The sequence below is a fragment of the Natrix helvetica genome (assembly GCF_964273705.1).
Source record: "Natrix helvetica genome assembly, chromosome: W".
NCBI lineage: Eukaryota > Metazoa > Chordata > Lepidosauria > Squamata > Natricidae > Natrix > Natrix helvetica.
In genome coordinates, this window is record NC_138555.1 from 85,431,953 (window position 1) to 85,450,379 (window position 18,427).

At 49.6% G+C, this 18,427-nt stretch overlaps 1 protein-coding gene across 2 annotated transcripts in view; it reads left to right on the forward strand.

The window, feature by feature from the left end:
• Positions 1-18,427, forward strand: part of LOC309400444 (disks large homolog 4) — a 97,174-nt gene that overhangs the window by 35,310 nt on the left and 43,437 nt on the right. The window contains exon 2 of one of the 2 annotated variants that reach the window (XM_081968944.1): positions 11,162-11,326. In XM_081968944.1, the coding sequence (XP_081825070.1) occupies positions 11,162-11,326 (165 nt within the window). The remainder of the gene's footprint in view (positions 1-11,161; positions 11,327-18,427) is intronic. The other variant, XM_081968945.1, reaches the window with a different exon arrangement.

An 18,427-nucleotide genomic window follows, 5' to 3' on the forward strand; every position in this document is an offset into this window, starting at 1 on the left:
GACCCAGCTAGGGAACATTATCAGTGTTAGAAGGGGAGGAGAGGAGGAGGACGGGGAAGACGGGGTTCTACATTTAGGCAACAAAAACGGAATGCACAGGGACAGTATAGGTGGTACCTTACTCAGTAGTAGTAACTGTGAAAGGGATCTTGGAGTCCTAGTGGACAACCATTTAAATATGAGCCAGCCGTGTGCAGCAGCTGCCAAAAAAGCCAACACAGTCCTAGGCTGCATAAACAGAGGGATAGAATCAAGATCACGTGAAGTGTTAATACCACTTTATAATGCCTTGGTATAAGGCCACACTTGGAATACTGCATTCAGTTCTGGTCGCCACGATGTAAAAAAGATGCGGAGACTCTAGAAAAAGTGCAGAGAAGAGCAACAAAGATGATTAGGGGACTGGAGACTAAAACATATGAAGAACGGTTGCAGGAACTGGGTATGTTTAGCTTAAGAGAAAGAAGGACTAGGGGAGACAGGATAGCATTGTTCCAATATCTCAGGGGTTGCCACAAAGAAGAGGGAGTCAAGCTATTCTCCAAGGTACCTGAGGGCAGAACAAGAAGCAATGGGTGGAAACTAATCAAGGAGAGAAGCAACCTGGAACTAAGGGCCTTCCTAACAGTGAGAAAAATTCATCAGTGGAACAGAAGTTGCCTCCAGAAGTTGTGAATGCCCCAACACTGGAAGTCTTTAAGAAGATGTTGGATAGCTATTTGTCTGAAACGGTATAGGGTTTCCTGCCTAGGCAGGGGGTTGGACTAGAAGACCTCCAAGGTCCCTTCCAACTCTACTATTGTATTGTAAGAGAGGGAGAGGACAAAGAGGAAGAGGAGGAAGACTGTGGGGTCCTTGGTGCTCTCTGAGCTTGGAGGTTTTCTTCCAGACGTCTCATGACCCAACTAGGGTATGTGAGCAATGCTGGTTAACTTAATCCCCCTTCCTTCTAGTCCTGATGATGTTCCCTAGTCGGGTCATGAGACGTCAGCAAGCAAACCCTCAAAGTTGTTTCCGTCTCACCTCCCCCGCCGTGAGCAAAACCAAACAATCCTTTACGTGTCTTTTTTTTTTAAAAAAAGAAAAATACAGCCCAATGAAATGCCGTTTCTCCACATTTTATTTCTTTATTTGATTCATTAAACTTTCACCTCCTTAGAGACAAGTCCTCAACTTACGACCACCACTGAGCTCCAAATTTCCCTGGCTAAGCGAGACCGTTGCTATGTGAGCTTTGCCTCACGTTACGGTTGTTAACTGAATTGCTGCCGTTGTTAAGCGAGTAACATGGTTATTAAGTGAATCCGGCTTCCCTATTGATGTGGCTGGTCAGACGGTCGTAAAAAGGGGATCACGTGACACCCCCCTTGGGACAGTGCAACCGTCTTATCTGTGAGTCGGTAGCCAAGCGCGTGGATTTCCTTCGCGTGAACACGGGTACGGTGCAAGCGGTCGTAAGTGTGAAACGCTTTCCTAGTTCACTTTTTTTCAGCGCCGTCGTAACTTTGAACCAGGCCTCGACTTGGTTGGTTGTGGTAGTTCCTCTAAATTTGGTGTTTCTCAACCTTGGAAAGTTAAATTTGGGTGGATTTCAACACTTTTATAGCTTTTTCCCCCTCAGAATAACTTTCTTAATAGACGGTGGGAAGAAGGACAACATAATATATCTTGACTTCAGCAAAGGGGGGGGGGGAGAAGCAGGCTGGGGAATTCTGGGAGTTGAAGTCCACACAGGTCTTCAAATGGCCAAGGCTGAGAAAGTGCCGGAAACCCAAAGACCAGCTGGCCCACAGACGCAGGGCTGGGTTTTGGGCCGTTTTTAGGCCGTTTTTAGGCCGTTTTCAGGCTGTTTTTCAGGCTGTTTTTAGGCCGTTGGGGGCCATTTTTCAGGCCATTTTTGGGCTGTTTTCAGGCCATTTTTAGGCCATTTTCAGGCTGTTTTTCAGGCTGTTTTTAGGCCGTTGGGGGCCATTTTTCAGGCCATTTTTGGGCTGTTTTCAGGCCGTTTTTAGGCCGTTTTCAGGCTGTTTTTCAGGCTGTTTTTAGGCCGTTGGGGGCCATTTTTCAGGCCATTTTTGGGCTGTTTTCAGGCCATTTTTAGGCCGTTTTCAGGCTGTTTTTCAGGCTGTTTTTAGGCCGTTGGGGGCCATTTTTCAGGCCATTTTTGGGCTGTTTTCAGGCCATTTTTAGGCCGTTTTCAGGCTGTTTTTCAGGCTGTTTTTAGGCCGTTGGGGGCCATTTTTCAGGCCATTTTTGGGCTGTTTTCAGGCCATTTTTAGGCCGTTTTCAGGCTGTTTTTCAGGCTGTTTTTAGGCCGTTGGGGGCCATTTTTCAGGCCATTTTTGGGCTGTTTTCAGGCCATTTTAAGGCCGTTTTCAGGCTGTTTTTCAGGCTGTTTTTCAGGCTGTTTTTAGGCCGTTGGGGGCCATTTTTCAGGCCATTTTTGGGCTGTTTTCAGGCCATTTTAAGGCCGTTTTCAGGCTGTTTTTCAGGCTGTTTTTAGGCCGTTGGGGGCCATTTTTCAGGCCATTTTTGGGCTGTTTTCAGGCCATTTTAAGGCCGTTTTCAGGCTGTTTTTCAAGCTATTTTCAGGCAGTTTTGTGCACCATTTTCCAGCCATTTTGGGCCGTTTTCAAGTCATTTTCAAGCCATTTTCCTCCCCCCTGACATCAGGATTACCTCCGATCTCCGCTCCTTCCGTGTAAAGCTCAAGACCCACCTTTTTCAACTATCTGGCCTGGCTCAACCGTAGTTTTATCCTATTCCTCCTGACAGCCTTTTTAAATTCGTAATTCTTAATTTGGGGTATTTTAATTGCTAATTTTATTATTATTATTGTATGTATTTAATGACTGTTACCTCCTCCGTGTATGTGTATGTGTGTATGTGTATGTTTATATGTATATATGTATGTGCTTTTATTGTACGCCACCCCAAGTCCCTTGTGGAGAGGGAGAGGCTGACAAATTAAATTTATTATTTATTATTATTATTAGTTTTTTGGAGCATTTTGCAGCCATTTTCAGGCCATTATCTGGCCATTTATTGGCCCAGGAAATGACTGAAAAATGGTCTGAAAATGGCCCAGAAAACACCCCAAAAATGGCCCCCAAAACAGCCTGTTTTTGTTGTCATTTTGGGGCCCTTTTCAGGCCCTTTTCTGGCCCTCCGGCAGAAGAGCATCTGGCGATGGCTCAGCATGCCACCCCTGGTATGTGTGCCATGTTCTCCATCATGGAGCTGTAGGTCCTTCAGCCCTGGTGTTCCACTCACACCTTCCGCCTGGTTAAGTTCTCAGAAGTGTGTATGAGATCCCATTTTTGTGTTAAATGCTCCCCTGGGGGCTCGCCATAGGCTGTGCGTTGACTGAGAGACCCCAGACCCTTGGCTGAGGGCGGGGGGGGGGCTTAACCATGAAATAAATAAATGGACTTTCTAGCCTTTGGTTCCTACTCTTGACGTGTTCTTTTGAAGTCTTTCGCCAGCCCTCTCTTCTACAGGATTCATCTGAATAAATCTAGCAATCTGGAATAGAATAGAGAAGGAGGGGACCTTGGAGGTCTTCTAGTCCAGCCCCCTGTTCAATCAGGAGACCCTACACCTTGTCAAACAAGTGACTGCCCAGTCTCTTCTTAAAAACCTCCAGTGTTGGAGCACTCACAACCTCTGGTGGCAAGTTGTTCCACGGGTGAATTGTCCTCCCTGTTAGGAAGTTTCTCCTTAATTCCAGGTTGCTTGTCTCCTTGATTAGTTTCCATCTATTGCTTGCTGTCCTGCCTTTTGGAATAGAATAGAATAGAATAGAATAGAATAGAATAAGGAAGCAGAAGGAGAAGCTGGAATGGAATGGAATGGAGTGGAGTGGAGTGGTGGAGTAGAGTGTTCCATTCCATTCCATTATTCTATTCTATTCTATTCCATTCCATTCCATTCCATTCCATTCTATTCTATTCCATTCCATTCTATTCTATTCTAACCTCCAGCTACAGGAGCAGACTATCTCTAAATCCCCTTCTTTTTTCTTTCCCAAGGACTTTCAGCTTGGAAATTGGGGGGGACGGGCGGGCACAGCACTACTGCCCCCCCCGCACTAACGATCCCGGGGGGCCCGATCCTTCTTCTTCGCCTAGTGGGAGGAGGGAAGCGGTCATGGGGTGGGGCGGAGACTGGAGATTGGCCAGCTGCCAGCTGTGTGGAGCGGGGGGGGGGCAAAGGCAGCAGCTGGAACGGGAGGCGGAGCGCGGCGCAGGTGCGGGCGGCGCGGGGCGGCGGGGGTGGGGTCAGCGGATGGGCCCCCCGAGGGCCGGCCGAGCGATGGGGCTGACGAGGGTCTCCGCCGCCTTCCGCCGCCCGGGCTGCTGCTCGCCCGTGCTGTGCCAGTGCAAGGTCAGCTGCAGCCACCGGACTCTCTCGCTCGTCTTCGGCTGCAAGGTAGGGCCGATTTGGGTTGGGGGCGTTGGGGGGGGGTCATTCGAGATCTGGGGGCGTCTTGCGGGGGTCCCGGGGCTTCTGGTCAGGATTGGGCTCCGGATCTCGGAGCAAAGGGGGGGGGCGGCGAGCCACGGCGGGGAGGGGAGGCAGGCAGGGGGAGGGACACACACAGTGGGGTCGTAGAAAGCAGGGGCGCCCCCTCTTCCCCCCCCCACTCTAAGGTGCCCCGCAAGGATCCCCTCGCTTCTCCACCACCCCTCTTTCCTGGGTGGGAAGGGGAAGGACCAGGGGGCGGCGGCTGGAAGAGGGGAACCCCCCCAAAGGACGTGAAGGACCCCTTCCGCCGAACTCAGCTTGATGTCCTATTTGAGGGACCCTCACCCACTCCGCAGATCAAAAAGCCGAGGGGAGGGAAACGTGGTCGGTGTGTGTTTCAGCCTATTCGAATCGGGGAGGGGATGATGGATATGGGAGTCCCAGGCAGTGGGGAGGCGAGATCGGGGCTGCGGAGCGAGGGAGTTAAGGTGGGGGGTCTCAGAGTTCAGACAGGGCGAGGTCTGTCCCTGCGCCTCCCCTCCCCGCGCGCGCCCCAGGGCTTATCCAGCTGCTGTCCTTGGTCCTTAAGAGGCTTTGGGGATTAAGCCGGAGGGGGGGGGCGCCTCGGAGGGGTAGCAGGCGGGAGGGCGGGACCTTTGCTCTCTGTCCCGCTCCACCAGCCAATGGGAACTAGTGGGCGGGGTTAGGTCTGCCTGGGGTTTTGGCGCTCCCCCTAGGGGTAAGGGCTGGGGGTCGACGGGGCTCCCGCTAACTAACTAAGTTAGTTAGCAACTAACTTTGGAAGAAGCAGGTTGGGACCGTGGGCGTGGCTTTTTCGGGTGGGAGGGGCTCCCATCGTCCCCAGCCCAGGAGAGTTGCCACTGGGAGTGTTGTGGTTTAAGACCAGTTTTTCTCAACCATGGCCAACTTGAAGACGGGTGGACTTCAGTTCCCAGAATTCCCCAGCCAGCGAGATTTTGAAAACTATCTATCAGCTGGCTGGGGAATTCTGGGAGTTGAAGTCCACAAGTCTTAAAGTTCCCAAGTTTGGACACCCCTGGCTTAGATAGACCAAAGAGAGATGGGGCAAGACTAATTTATCACATATTTTTGATAACTTCCTTAATAGAGAAGTAGTTTTCTTAATGGTGGGAATGTGATAGATGTAAAATATCTTGATTTCAGCAAAGGGGGGGGGGGGAAATAGCTGGCTGAGGAATGCTGGGAGTTGAAGTCCACCCATCTTCAAATGGCCAAATTGAGTTGGTCTCACTCAGCAGACAAAAAACTCACATAATTTAAATCCCCATGCTGGTCAAATGTGAGGATGAGCAGTTTTGCCCAGTTTTTAAAAAGTCTAATCCAGAGGGTTGGACTAGAAGACCTCCAAAGGTCCCTTCCCCAATTCTGTTAGTTGCACATCCTGTGACCTGGTTGCGGCTTTTGAGGGTGTGTGTGTGTGTGTTTGCATAAAATTTCCAGGACAAAATTGAACGGAGATTCTGCTGTCTCAGCAAATTTGACTCCCTTCTGGAAAAATGCTTGTTGTGTATTTCTCTCTCTCTCTCTCTCTCTCTCTCTCTCACACACACACACACACACACACATACCTTGCAAAACAGCATCAAGGACTCCATGCCGGAGGTGCAAGCGAGTGGTCCTGGAGTGCGTGTCCTGGAGTGTGTGTGTGTGTGTGGTTTCTTTGTGATCAGAAAACTGGCGCATCGTTGCTGCGCTTTTCCAGTCACAAACACACACAGCGGGTTGTGCTGATTTCAGCTGGGGGAAAGGACTTACACAGAAAGAGTGCAGAGAAGAGCAACAAAGAGGATTAGGGGACTGGAGGCGAAAACATATGAAGAACGGTTGCAGGAACTGGGTATGTCTAGTTTAATAGAAAGAAGGACGAGGGGAGACATGATAGGCAGTCTTCCAATATCTCAGGGGTTGCCCCAAAGAAGAGGGAGTCAAACTATTCTCCAAGGCACCTGAGGGTAGAACAAGAAGCAATGGGTGGAAACTAATCAAGGAGAGAAGCAACTTAGAACTGAGGAGAAATTTCCTGACAGTTAGAACAATTAATCAGTGGAACAGAAGTTGCCTCCAGAAGTTGTAAATGCCCCAACACTGGAAGTCTTTAAGAAGATGTTGGATAGCCATTTGTCTGAAACGGTATAGGGTTTCCTGCCTAGGCAGGGGGTTGGACTAGAAGACCTCCAAGGCCCCTTCCAACTCTGCTATTGTATTTTATTGTACATCATTTTTGGACATTTTTTAAAAAGGGATGGGCCAATTTCAGGTAGTCCTCAACGTACGACCAACATCTCCGTTGCTAAGCGAGACAGTTGTTAAAAGCAAGCGTTGCCCTGTTTGGTGACATTTTCTTGCTACCCGTTGTTCAGCGAATCTCTGCCGTTGTTAAGTGGGGAGCCCGGTTGTTAAATCACAATGGGCTTACCCCATTGACCTCTGGGACACTGCAAAACCGTCCTAAAAAGTTTCAGTTGTTAAGCGAGACAGTTGTTAAGTGAATTTGGCCCTGTTGGGCAACCTCTCTTGCCACTGTTGTTAAGCAAATCGCTGTCGTTGTTAAGCGGGGTAACCCTGTTGTGAAGTCACTCTGGCTCGCCCTATTGAGCCGGGGACCGTCATAAACAAATTCCGTTGTTAAGCAAGACAGTTGTTCAGCGAGCTTTGCCCCGTTTTGCGATCTGTCTTGCTACCTGTGGTTCAGCGAATCGCTGCCGTTGTTAAGTGGGGAGCCCGGTTGTTAAACGAATCCAGCTTCCCCCCCATTGATTTTGTTGGTCAGAAGGTCGTAAAAGGAGACACTGCGACAGTCATAAATAGGGGTCAGTTGCCAAGTGTTCTGAATTGTGATCACGTGACTGTGGGGATGCTGCAATGGTCATAAGTGTGAAAAACGGTCATAAGTCACTTTTCCTGGTGCTTTTGTAACTTTTAATCAAAATTTGGGTGTTTGGCGACTGGCTTCTATTTACGATGGTTGAAGTGTCCTGAGATCACGTTGATCATCATTTGTGACCTTCCCAGCGGATTTCCGACAAACAAAGTCAGTGCGGGAAGCCAGATTCGCTTAATGACCATCTGATTCACTTACCGACCGCAATTATACTCTTAACAGCCGTGGGCAAAAAGGTTGTTCAATGGAAAGCAGCTCACTTTGCCAACCTCCCACGGGCAAAGTCAATGAGGGAAGCCGGGTTCGCTTAACGACCCACGCGATTCACTTACCAACGGAGTTGATTCGCTTAGCAACCATAAAGATTGTGAAATTGGGTGTGACTTGCTTAACACCCTGTTTGTTTAAGAACAGAAATTCCCAGGCCAATTCGACCTCCCCTTCCCTCCCCCAATGTTCCTTGTCGGCCACCGAACATCGTCGCTTGCACCCTCCACACCCTGATGGTGTGATCGTTTGCACGCACCATCGGTCCAACACAAAGTCAGACTGGGGTGCCACCTAGCCCCCCCCCCTCCGGCCCCCTGTGATTTTGTCTTAGGAGGAGACTTTATTTTGTGAAAGATGTGTGCTTTTCTGCCGAACTGAACTCCACCCTGGTGACAGGGAAGGGCATCTGGCCAGTAAAACACTCTGCTAGCTCAATTCGGTTGCCCAGACTCCACCCTGCGAGGGATTGTGGGGTCGTTAAAAGGGAATGATGTTTGTGCTTTTGTGTGGTCTCATCCTCCAGTCCACCCCCTCCCCCCGCCAAAAGAACCTTCTGGTTCCCTGTCAATCCACATTTTAAAAGTCCCAGTTGTAGCCCGTTCTTCAGGCTTCGCCGCTTCCTTCGCACAGACAGTTGGCGCTTCCAGGAAGATCCATTCGGGAGGGAGGGGGGCTCTCACGAAAAAGAAACGGAGAAGGAATTGAGATGGTAGTGGGGCAGAAAGGATGACATTCCCCCTCCCCGAATCAATCTTAAATCCCAGCTTCGCTTTTCTTCCAAACCTGTATTTATGCATTGTTAGTTGATTGCACAACCAGCCAGATGTTGAGACTGAATTTGTTTGACTGATGGCCTTAAAGAGGAAATCTCTATTATGACAGCGGGGTGGCAAAGCCAGCCAGATGTTGAGACTGGATCGGGCCTGTTAAGCCACCTCTGGAGCCCTCCAGCCAAACCCCCTGAGAGACAGATGTGGCTGTGGTGACGGCGTTTTAAGGGTGGAAACTATATTATTACGGTTGGCTGCAAAGCCAGCCAGATGTTCAAACTGGATCCAGCTTGTTTGCCGACCTTCCCAAACCCCTAAGATAGACAGATGTGGCTGTTTCATGGTGCTAAGAAAGAGAGGCTATATTACTGCAGTTGGTTGCAAAGCCAGCCAGATGTTGAGATTGGATTTGGCCTTTTTTTATCCACCTCTCCAGTTTCTTCCCAAACACCTGGAATTTGTTTGATTGATGGCGTTAAAGAGGTAAGCTCTATTTGTTACGATTGTTGCAAAGTTAGCCAGATGTTCAGACTGGATTCGGATGGTTTATCCACCTCTGGAGCCCTTCCCAAACACCTAACCTAGACAGATGTTACGTTGTTGGTTTGCGCTCTGAGCTTGGCGATGTGGTTGCAACTCCAGTGTGCTTGTGATTGTGCAGACAGATGTGGTTGTTTGATGGTGTTAAGGGTGGAAGCTCTATTATTATGGTTGGTTGCAAAGCCAGCCAGATGTTCAGGCTGCATCCGTCCTGTTTGCCCAACTCTCCAGTCCTTCCCAAGCCCCTAAGACAGGCAGATATGGTTGTTTGATGGTGTTAAGGAGGGAAGGTATATTGTTATAGTTGGTTGCAAAGTTAGCCAGATGTTGAGATTGAATTCGGCCTGTTTATCCACCTCTCCAGTCTACTGTGGTCTGCCGGCAGCCTGTAGAGCTGGAGCAGATTCGGACAGTGAGGAGGTTGGGGGGGGGGAACATGGGCCAGTCCTGGAGTCTGGGGGAGGCTCGGACGAGGGCTCTGCGTCGTAGGCAGAGAGGGGGCCAGGGCCATCTGGGACTTATGTGCTGCCTCTGGAGCCTGTTCCCAGTGCGCGCATGCACAGATCTGCCAGAAGGCAAGAACAGTTAAGACAAAAAGGGAGACTCTGGAGTAAGGCATGGAGATGATTGGCCCCTCCCATAAGACATAAAAGAGGAGCAAACGGACGTGAGCCTTTGCAGGGAGCAATTTTGTTCGTTTTGGTCGGTTCAAACTCTGAGAAGCTCCGTTTGTGCTCCGTGTGGCCTTGCAAAGGTAATTGGCCATTAGGGCTCCGGCAGCGTTTCAAGGGAGAGAAAGGTGGGTGCTTCTCAGCCTTGCCCTGAAAGACTTTGGCAGACTTCTGTAGGACTCTTCACAGACTGTTTGTGAACCGTTACAGGCTATGAATGACCATAATTCACAGCCGTTGAAATAAAAGAAGGTTTTTTTTGGGGGGGACGACTAAGCGTGTGATTTATTGTTTTATTAGGAAGCCTAGGTGAGAACACAGTCCTTTGCAAACATCTGGGGTAGACAGATGTTTTTGGACAGGGTTGTTGAAGACCTCCCTGCAGGATGTCAGCTCTTCCAAGCAAAGCTGCCGTTTGCAATTGACCGATGGTGAATTTGTCAATGCCGATGGTGTTCCAGGGATGCTCCAGATGTTTTTGGATTGCACCCAAGGCCCCTCTCGCTATCACGGTTCGATCTTGGCTACCCCAGGCACTCAGGAGCCAAATGGAGCAAACCTCATTTAACAGCTGTCTCAGCCGCGGAAAAGTCTGGCTCAATTGCGGTTCTGAGTCTAGGACTATTTGCAACTAGAGCCCCCTCCCCTCCCCCCCGGTTTGGGATGGGAGGGAGATTGAGGGACGCCATGGTCTTGCTGTGAGCCCTGAGTTCACATCTGGAGGTTGGCTGGTGCGAAGATTTCCTACTCTGAGGGGCCCTTGGTGCTCTCTGAGTGTGGCGGTTTTCTTGCAGACATCTAATTTCCAAACTAGGTAACGTCATCAGTGCGCTGAGGATGTTATGTAGTTTGGGTAATAACACGTCTTCAAGAAAACCATCAAGTTCAGAGAGTTTCAAGGACTCCACAGTCGTTGTCCTCCTCCTCCTCCTCCTCCTCCTCCTCCTCCTCCTCCTCCTCCTCCTCCTCCTCCTTTCCCTAAACTCTTCCTTGTAATACTGATAATGTTCCCTAGTTGGGTCATAAAACGTCTTGAAGAAAACCACCGTTCAGAGAGCACCAAGGACCCCACAGTTCTCCTCCTCCTCCTCTTCATAAACCCCTCTCTTTTCTAGCACTGATGATGTTCCCTAGTTGGGTCATAAAACGAAGAAAAACCACCAAACTCAGAGAGCACCAAGGACCACCCAATAAAAATCCTCCTCCTCCTCCTCCTCCTCCTCCTCCTCCTCCTCCTCCTCCTCCTCCTCCTCCTCCTCCTCCTCCTCCTCCTCCTCCTCCTTTCCCTAAACTCTTCCTTGTAGTACTGATAATGTTCCCTAGCTGGGTCATAAAACGTCTGCGAGAAAACCTCTAAGCTCGGGGAGCTGCATGCATCCCTCTATTTCAACCCCCGAGTGACAGATATTCTCATTTATGGGCATCTCCTGTTCCGCAATCCGGCCTGCCAAGCGATTGGGGGCGGGTGGGGGGGGCTCATCCCTTGGCGATAGTCTACTTCCTCTTTCCTTTCCTTTCAGAAATATCGCTACCAAGATGAAGACAGTCCCCCGCTGGAGCATAGCCCCGCCCACCTCCCCAACCAGGTAAAGGCCCCCGAGCTGGTCCACGTGGCGGAGAAGAACCTATCCCAGATCGAGAGCGTCCACGGCTACGTGTCTCACTCGCACATCTCCCCCATCAAGGTAGGAAGGGGGGGCACGGGTGCCCCGGCCAGGAGAGGGGGCACCGTTCTACCGCTGCCACCACTGGCGCACCTGGCCCCGCCCACCCCTGCCATACCCCTTCACTCCCCGTGGTCTTTGTTGGCGTCCGTGGGCTGGCATGGTGGCCGTGTCTGCACGGCGTGGCGCATGTACGTCGCTTTGTGTCTGGGTTACGTGCAGCAGGGCGTGGCCCCACAGCGTGCGAGCATCCCATCATGGACGCCTGCGTGTGTCGCTGTCCCTTGGGTGCGAAGGCCTGTGCGTGGTGCATGCCTGTCTGTCTGTCGCGCAGCCCGAGCGTCGGCGTGGTGCTTTTCTCATCACACAGTACGGCTTTGTACCAGTTGTCTTGGCTGCAACTGTGTCTGTACGCAGGCTGTGAACAACATACACCGTGGTGTGTTCCAATCATAGCTAGAGAGAGAGAGAGAGAGAGAGAGAGAGAGAGAGAGACCAACATTTAGCTCTGATTCTGTCGAATACGGCGGCAGTGCTCAACATTTTCAGCCTGGCCTTTTGGAGGCTCACTTAACCTTCCCAAGGTTGGGTCCCGTACTGGCCCGAAGCCTCACCGTTTGTCCGTGTCTCGTTTGACAGCCTCGGATTTCCTTTGTGTGTTTCATGTTGTGGTGTCGGAAAGGGAGTTGTGTCGCTCGTTCTCGGGGACTCGAGGTGGGCACCCCGAGCTTGGGTTCACCGTATCTCACAACGGCTGCTTGGTGTACGACTCTGCGCTCGCGATGTGTCTTTTGGTGTCTCTGTCTTTGCGGCATGCAGCGGCACAGCGTACCAATGTGTGCGTTCCTCCCAAGTTGGAAGGTTGCGTTCTCCACTTTTTTTGTTCCTCGCTGAGCTTTCGTGGCGTGTCAGCTGGTGACGCCGGGCTTGTTCGATGTGAAACGCAGGCACATCCTCAAGGTACGGCCAGTTGTTGAGTGCGACTGCTTGAAAATTACGACCGGCTACCTGGTGACCTTTTTCATCTGGATCTAAAATTCCCATGGTTGCGTTGCCCATTGTCCAACATTCAACAACTGGATCATGTTTACAACTCTGCGCAGTGTCCCACGGTCATGTGGCTGCTACGACACTTGTGCTGAAAATGAACGTTGAGTTTTGGCTTTCGGCAAACCCGCACTCACATTGCTTTACTTAACATCAGTGGCATCCTCTTCATGCCTGCAGTGAGTCACTTAATGACCACTGCAAAAACGGCCGTCAAATCAGGCCGGTCACGAAACTGACCTACTTTATCATTGTCTCGAGTTACAACGGTGATGGGCAGGCTCCGTTACAGTCGTAACTCGGGACTCACAGAGCAACTACGCTTCCTACTCCTGGAGCGAAAACATAATTTTGATAGCAAATGAAATTTAGATGGATTTTTTTTTAAATTTCCCCTTTTTTAACCCAATTAGGCTCAGGTTAACTTTTGCCTACTGTGGTCCTGTGGAGAGGGTCCTCGACTTACAACAGTTCGTTTAGTGACTGTTTGAAGTTACAACAGCACGAGAAAAAGGGACAGATGAGCATTTTTCACAGTTATGCCCGTCATAGCTTCATATGATTTATATTCAGATGCTTGACAGCTGACTCACATTTGTGATGGTCGCAGCATCCTGGGATCCCGGGATCCCCTTTTGCAACCTTCTGACAAGCCCAGTCAATGGTGAAGCCAGATTCACTTAACAACCGGGTTACTCATTTAATAGCTGCAGTGGTTCAGTTAACAGAGTGGTGCGGTGGCCTAGAGGCAGAGCTCTTGCCTCACAATCAGGAGGCTGTGAGTTCGATCCTCGGTAGAGGCAGATATTTCTCTCTCTGGGCTCAATGAGAATGTATCTGCCGAACAGAACTCCATATTGGCAACAGAGAAGGGCATCTGGCCAGTAAAAAAACCCTCAGCTCCATTCAATTCCCCAGACTCCACCCGACAAGGGATTATGAGGCCATTAAATATATCTGCTGAACATAACTCTGCATTGGCGACTGGAAGGGCATCCGGCCAAGTAAACCCTCAGCTCCATTCAGTTGCCCAGATTCCACCCCGCAAAGGACTATGGGCTCGTTAAATGAAGATGATGATGATGATTTCGTTATCCAACTAGGGAGTGGTGCGGTGGCCTAGAGGCAGAGCTCTCACCTCCCAATCAGGAGGCTGTGAGTTTGATCCTAGGTAGAGGCAGATATTTCTCTCTCTCTGGGCTCAATGAGAATCTACCTGCTGAACAAAACTCCGTACTGGCGTCAGGGAAGGGCATCCGGCCAGTAAAACACTCAGCTCTATTCAATTGCCCACACTTCACCCCCGCAAGGGATTACGGGGGTCGTTAAAAAGAGGATGAAAAACAAAGAGTTAACAAATGTGTCAAGAAAACGAATTAAAATGGGGCCAAATCCACTCAGCACATGTCTCACTGAGCAACCGAACTTTGGGCCTGGATTGTGGTTGTAAGTGGAGGACTACTTGTCGTTGGACCTGCTCCTCCTTTGCCCCGAAGACCAGTGATTTCAACACTTCTAAAATTGTGGAGGGGCACCATTGTGCCAACGTCGAAACGCAAAGTGATTCTGGCAGATGAGTGGGCTACAGCCCCCAGCCCTGAATTCTGGAATGTGGCATCTGGATCACTCGAGGCTCCTTGGAAGTGACGTACCTCGCAAATTTGACACCTGGAGTGGGTCCTTTTTTTAACACTCCCCTTCACACTGAAGTGCCGTGGCACCCGCCGTCAAAAGCTGACCAGTGTACTGGCGGCAGTAACACAACTCCGCCGCTACCAGCGTCCTTCTGAAGAGCCACCTCCTCATTGTCCCCAAAGGATTGGACACTGCACTCCCCCCTTCTGACCCTCCAACACCCCACCCTGGTGGTAGACATGTGGTAGGCGATATTTGTAGTTCAGGGTTGAACGGTGGAGTCCTTGGTGTTCTCTGAACGTGCTTGTATACTTACGGATGTTTCATGACCCAACTAGGTAACATCACCAGTATCAGTAGTATGTGTGTGTGTGTGGGGGGGGATGTCTCTCTCTGTTTATACACAGTTGTTTGTCCTGCCAGTGTTGGTGGAGGTGTGTTTTCCTCCTCGTCAGTGCCTGGGTCTAAGTATTGTTTTCTGCTTGGTTGTTTGTCTGGCGTCACTCCCTGCTTATCTGAGTTTTTAGTCACCGCTGTTCGTTTTGTTTCTTTTTCTTGTCTCTCTCTGGAATGGGGTGTAAACGTCGTTGATCTCTCTGTGTCTGTTGAGGGCTGTTTCGTTTGCATGCTCCGTTTCCAGGACTTCCCTGGTATTTTTGGATTCAGCTGGGTCTCTAAGATGCCCACACTGTCCCCGTTGAGACTCCAGTGTAGCCTGTCCACATGTTGTGAGATCCAGGCACAAAACACTGTGTGTTTTGACGGCTAGTTGGTGTTCACTGTAGATTCTGTTACAGTCTGTACATTTCATGTTGTAGATCAGCGGTCCCCAAACTTCCAGCTTTGTGGACCGCCATGGGTGTTGGCACCAGTAGGGGGGAGAGGGGATGCGCTCGTAAGCGGGTACCCTTACCTGGTACCAGCTGGTACCTAACGGGCCACAGCAGCTACTGATTCCATGGCCAGGGGGTTGGGGACCCTTGTTGTAGATGACTCTTGTTGTTGTTGTTGTTGTTGCTTCTTCTTGTTGTTCTCCTGGGACTTTTGAAGATGTGTGTCCTTTTCCAAGTGTTGCTACAGTGTGTTTGTACTCGTCTGAATAATGTCCTTACACAGCTCTCCTTGTGGGAGGTTGGGTTGCTACTCTGCGAACGGACCATGGAGTTAGTGTGGGTTGCTTTCCAGCAGAGTTGAAATCCCTAATTTGCCGTTTGCGTCCTTCGCTGACAAGGCCACCCGGGAAGGGTTGTTGTGTCTTGCTGTTTCCTTCTTCCGTTGTGTGTTTCATTCCTTCGAAGATATCGCTGATCGTGTCGTGCGTCTTCCTGTCTAGTTGAGGCATTTTTATTTCGACGGGGGTGCCCCAGCTCCATAACACACAACCCGACAGGTAGTCCTCGGCTTTGAACCATTCGTTTAGTGACCGTTCGAAGTCACGATGACACGGAAAAATGTGACTTGTAACTATTTTTCGCACGTTCGATCACATGATCAAAATTCATTTAGCAACCATGTTACTGACTTAAGGGCTGCGGTGATTCACTAAACAACTGGATCAAAGGTCATAAAGTGGGCCAACATTCACTTAACAGCTGTCTCACTTAGCAACAGATATTTTGGGCTCAAATGTGGTCATACCTTGAGAACTACTTTTAATGCCTTCAAAAAGACTCGGCAGGACCAGAAAAAAATCAACAGCATCTACGACATACAATGTAAGCCACTAAGTATGACAGACAGAAGACTAACAGAATTCATCTATGAACGCCAACTACCAATCAGAAGGCACAATGAAAACTCCTTAATCTCACAACCCGTGGACAACTTTAACCATAGTTTTAACTGGGAGTCTGGGAAGCTAAATCCAAAAATTCTAGAGAATTCTCGAAAGGTTGGCATTCAGATTTGCCCTCAACTGACACATAGGGAGAATCCACGTTTACACACCATTCAAAAGAGACAATAAAGCCCAGAACATCTAATGTAGGGACAGTAAACGCCACCGTGTGGGACAGGCAGGCAGATAAGAACCAGAGCACAACTAGCAGTCAGAAGACACAACGAAAACTCCTTAATCTCACAACCCATGGACAACCTTTAACCATAGTTTCAGCTGGGTACCTGCGAGCATCCTAGGCCAAGCTAAATCGAAGAACATTAGGGAATTCCTTTGGCATTGAAACAAACTTGCCATCCACTGACACATAGGGAGAATCCATGTTTACACGCCATTCAAAAGAGGCAATGCAAAAGCCAAGAAGGAAAGAAAAAGACCAACGCGTATCCTCTCCAACAGACGATTCTTAGTAGTTCTGGACTATTCAACCCCATTTGGGACCAGGATTTCTGTTGCGAAGGAGGAGGATAGTTCAGTGAGTCATGGCTGATTTTACAAGGTTTTGCCACAGCTGTAAAGCAAATCGTTACAGTTTGTGAAGTGAATCACGCAGTCATTAAATGAATCCATTGTCTTTGCTTATCAGAAACTGGCTGCCAAGGTCACAACTGGCGATCGTGTGAGCCGGGACATTGCAACCGTCATAAATACATCATCCCCTTTTAACGACCCCATAATCCCTTCTGGGGTGGAGTCTTCATTCAAATGAATGAAGCTGAGTGTTTTACTGGCCGGATGCCCTTCCCTGTCGCCAATGCAGAGTTTTGTTCAGCAGATATAGCCTCATTGTGCTCAGAGAGAGAAATTCTCTGCCTCTACCTAGGATTGAACTCACAGCCTCTTGATTGTGAGGCGAGAGCTCCACCACTACGCCACCGCACCACGTCATAAATACATGCCCATGGACAAATGCCCAAATTTTTATCAGTTGTTAAGCGAATCAATCTTCCCCTCATTGACTTTCACCAGCTAGGAAGTTGCAAATGTTGATCGAAGGACTCCAGATGCTACAATCATATATACACGCTGATTGCTAAGTGGCCAAATTTTGATCCCATGACCATGGGAGATGTGCAATGGTCATAAAGGTGAGGACTGGCTGTAAGTCACTTTTTTCACTGCCATTGTAACTTTGAATGTTCACTCGATGAAGTCGAGGGCACAGATAAGCAGGGATTAACACCAGACAAACAATCAAGTGAAAAGCAATACACTAATATAACATACAGAGAGTCCTCAACTTACAACGGTTCATTTAGTGACTGTCCAAAGTTACAACGGCATCGAAAAATGTGATTTGTGATCATTTTTCATAGTTACGACCTTTGCAGCAATCCCAGTCATTATGCGAATAAAATTCAGGTGCTTGGCAACTAACTCATGTTCACTTAACAACTGTGGCAAGAAAGGTCGTAAAATGGGGCACTTTGCAAATGTCCCCCTTAACAACCAAAATTTTGAACTTAATTGTGGCCGTAAATCGAGGATTACCTGTACAGAATAATAGAATTGAAAGGGACCTTGGAGGTCTTCTAGTCCAACCCTGCTCTAAAGCTAATTGGAGAATTGACTACCAAGGACAAAACCCCCACCCCTACCCCCACTGGCAAGAGAAGCTACGCTCTTCAGATAGTCCTCGACTTACAACAGTTCACTTAGCGACCAACAACACTGAAAAAAGGGACTTACGACCGTGTTTCACACTTATGACCCTTACCATGGTCAAGTGATTTACATTCGGATGCTTGACAACCGATTCACATTTATGACGGTCGCAGTGTCCTGGGTGGGGTGTGTCACATGATCCCCTTTCAGTGACTTTCCCACGAGCAAAATCCATGGGGAAGGCCGATTCACTTAACAACCGCGGTCCTCATTTACCAACTGCAGTGATTCCCTTAACAAACGTGGCAAGGAAACTCACTTAATGCATTTCTCTCTCTCTCAACAACATAAATGACGGGCCCAGTAGGCGGGTCGTATGTCGAGGACTACCTGCGTGAAGAGAATAACACCGCACTCCCTCTGCACTGGTGATGTTACCTAGTTGGGTCACGAATCGTCTGCGAAGCCAACAACTGCGGATCGGGGGTCCTCGCGGACGCCACCCGAGTCTGTGTGCCTGTTGTGGCTCTGTGTCGTCTCTGCATGCGTGTGTGAGCATGATCGGGCATGACCCCCCCTCCCCCTCATGACCCCCACCCCCATGCAGCCTTTTCCACGCAGCCTTTCGACACGTGTAGCCTCCGCTCTGCCCTGCTGAGAGGTATCTGTATGTACAACCGCGAGCCGTGGGGGGGGACGGGGATGATGGGCTTGGGAGTGAAAGGGGACGGCATTCCTAGGGCGCATGGGGCACAGCCAGCCGAAGGGGGAAGGTGTGGGAAACGGGGCGGGGCATGCCTTGAAACCCCCCGCGTGTTCTGACCAGCTGCCCTTCTGGTGGGAGTTCTCCTCAAATGAATTCGTTCTAAGTAAAGTTAGGCTTCTTTTATTTTGCTTTGTTTTTATTATTATTATTATTATTATTTCTATCCTGCCTT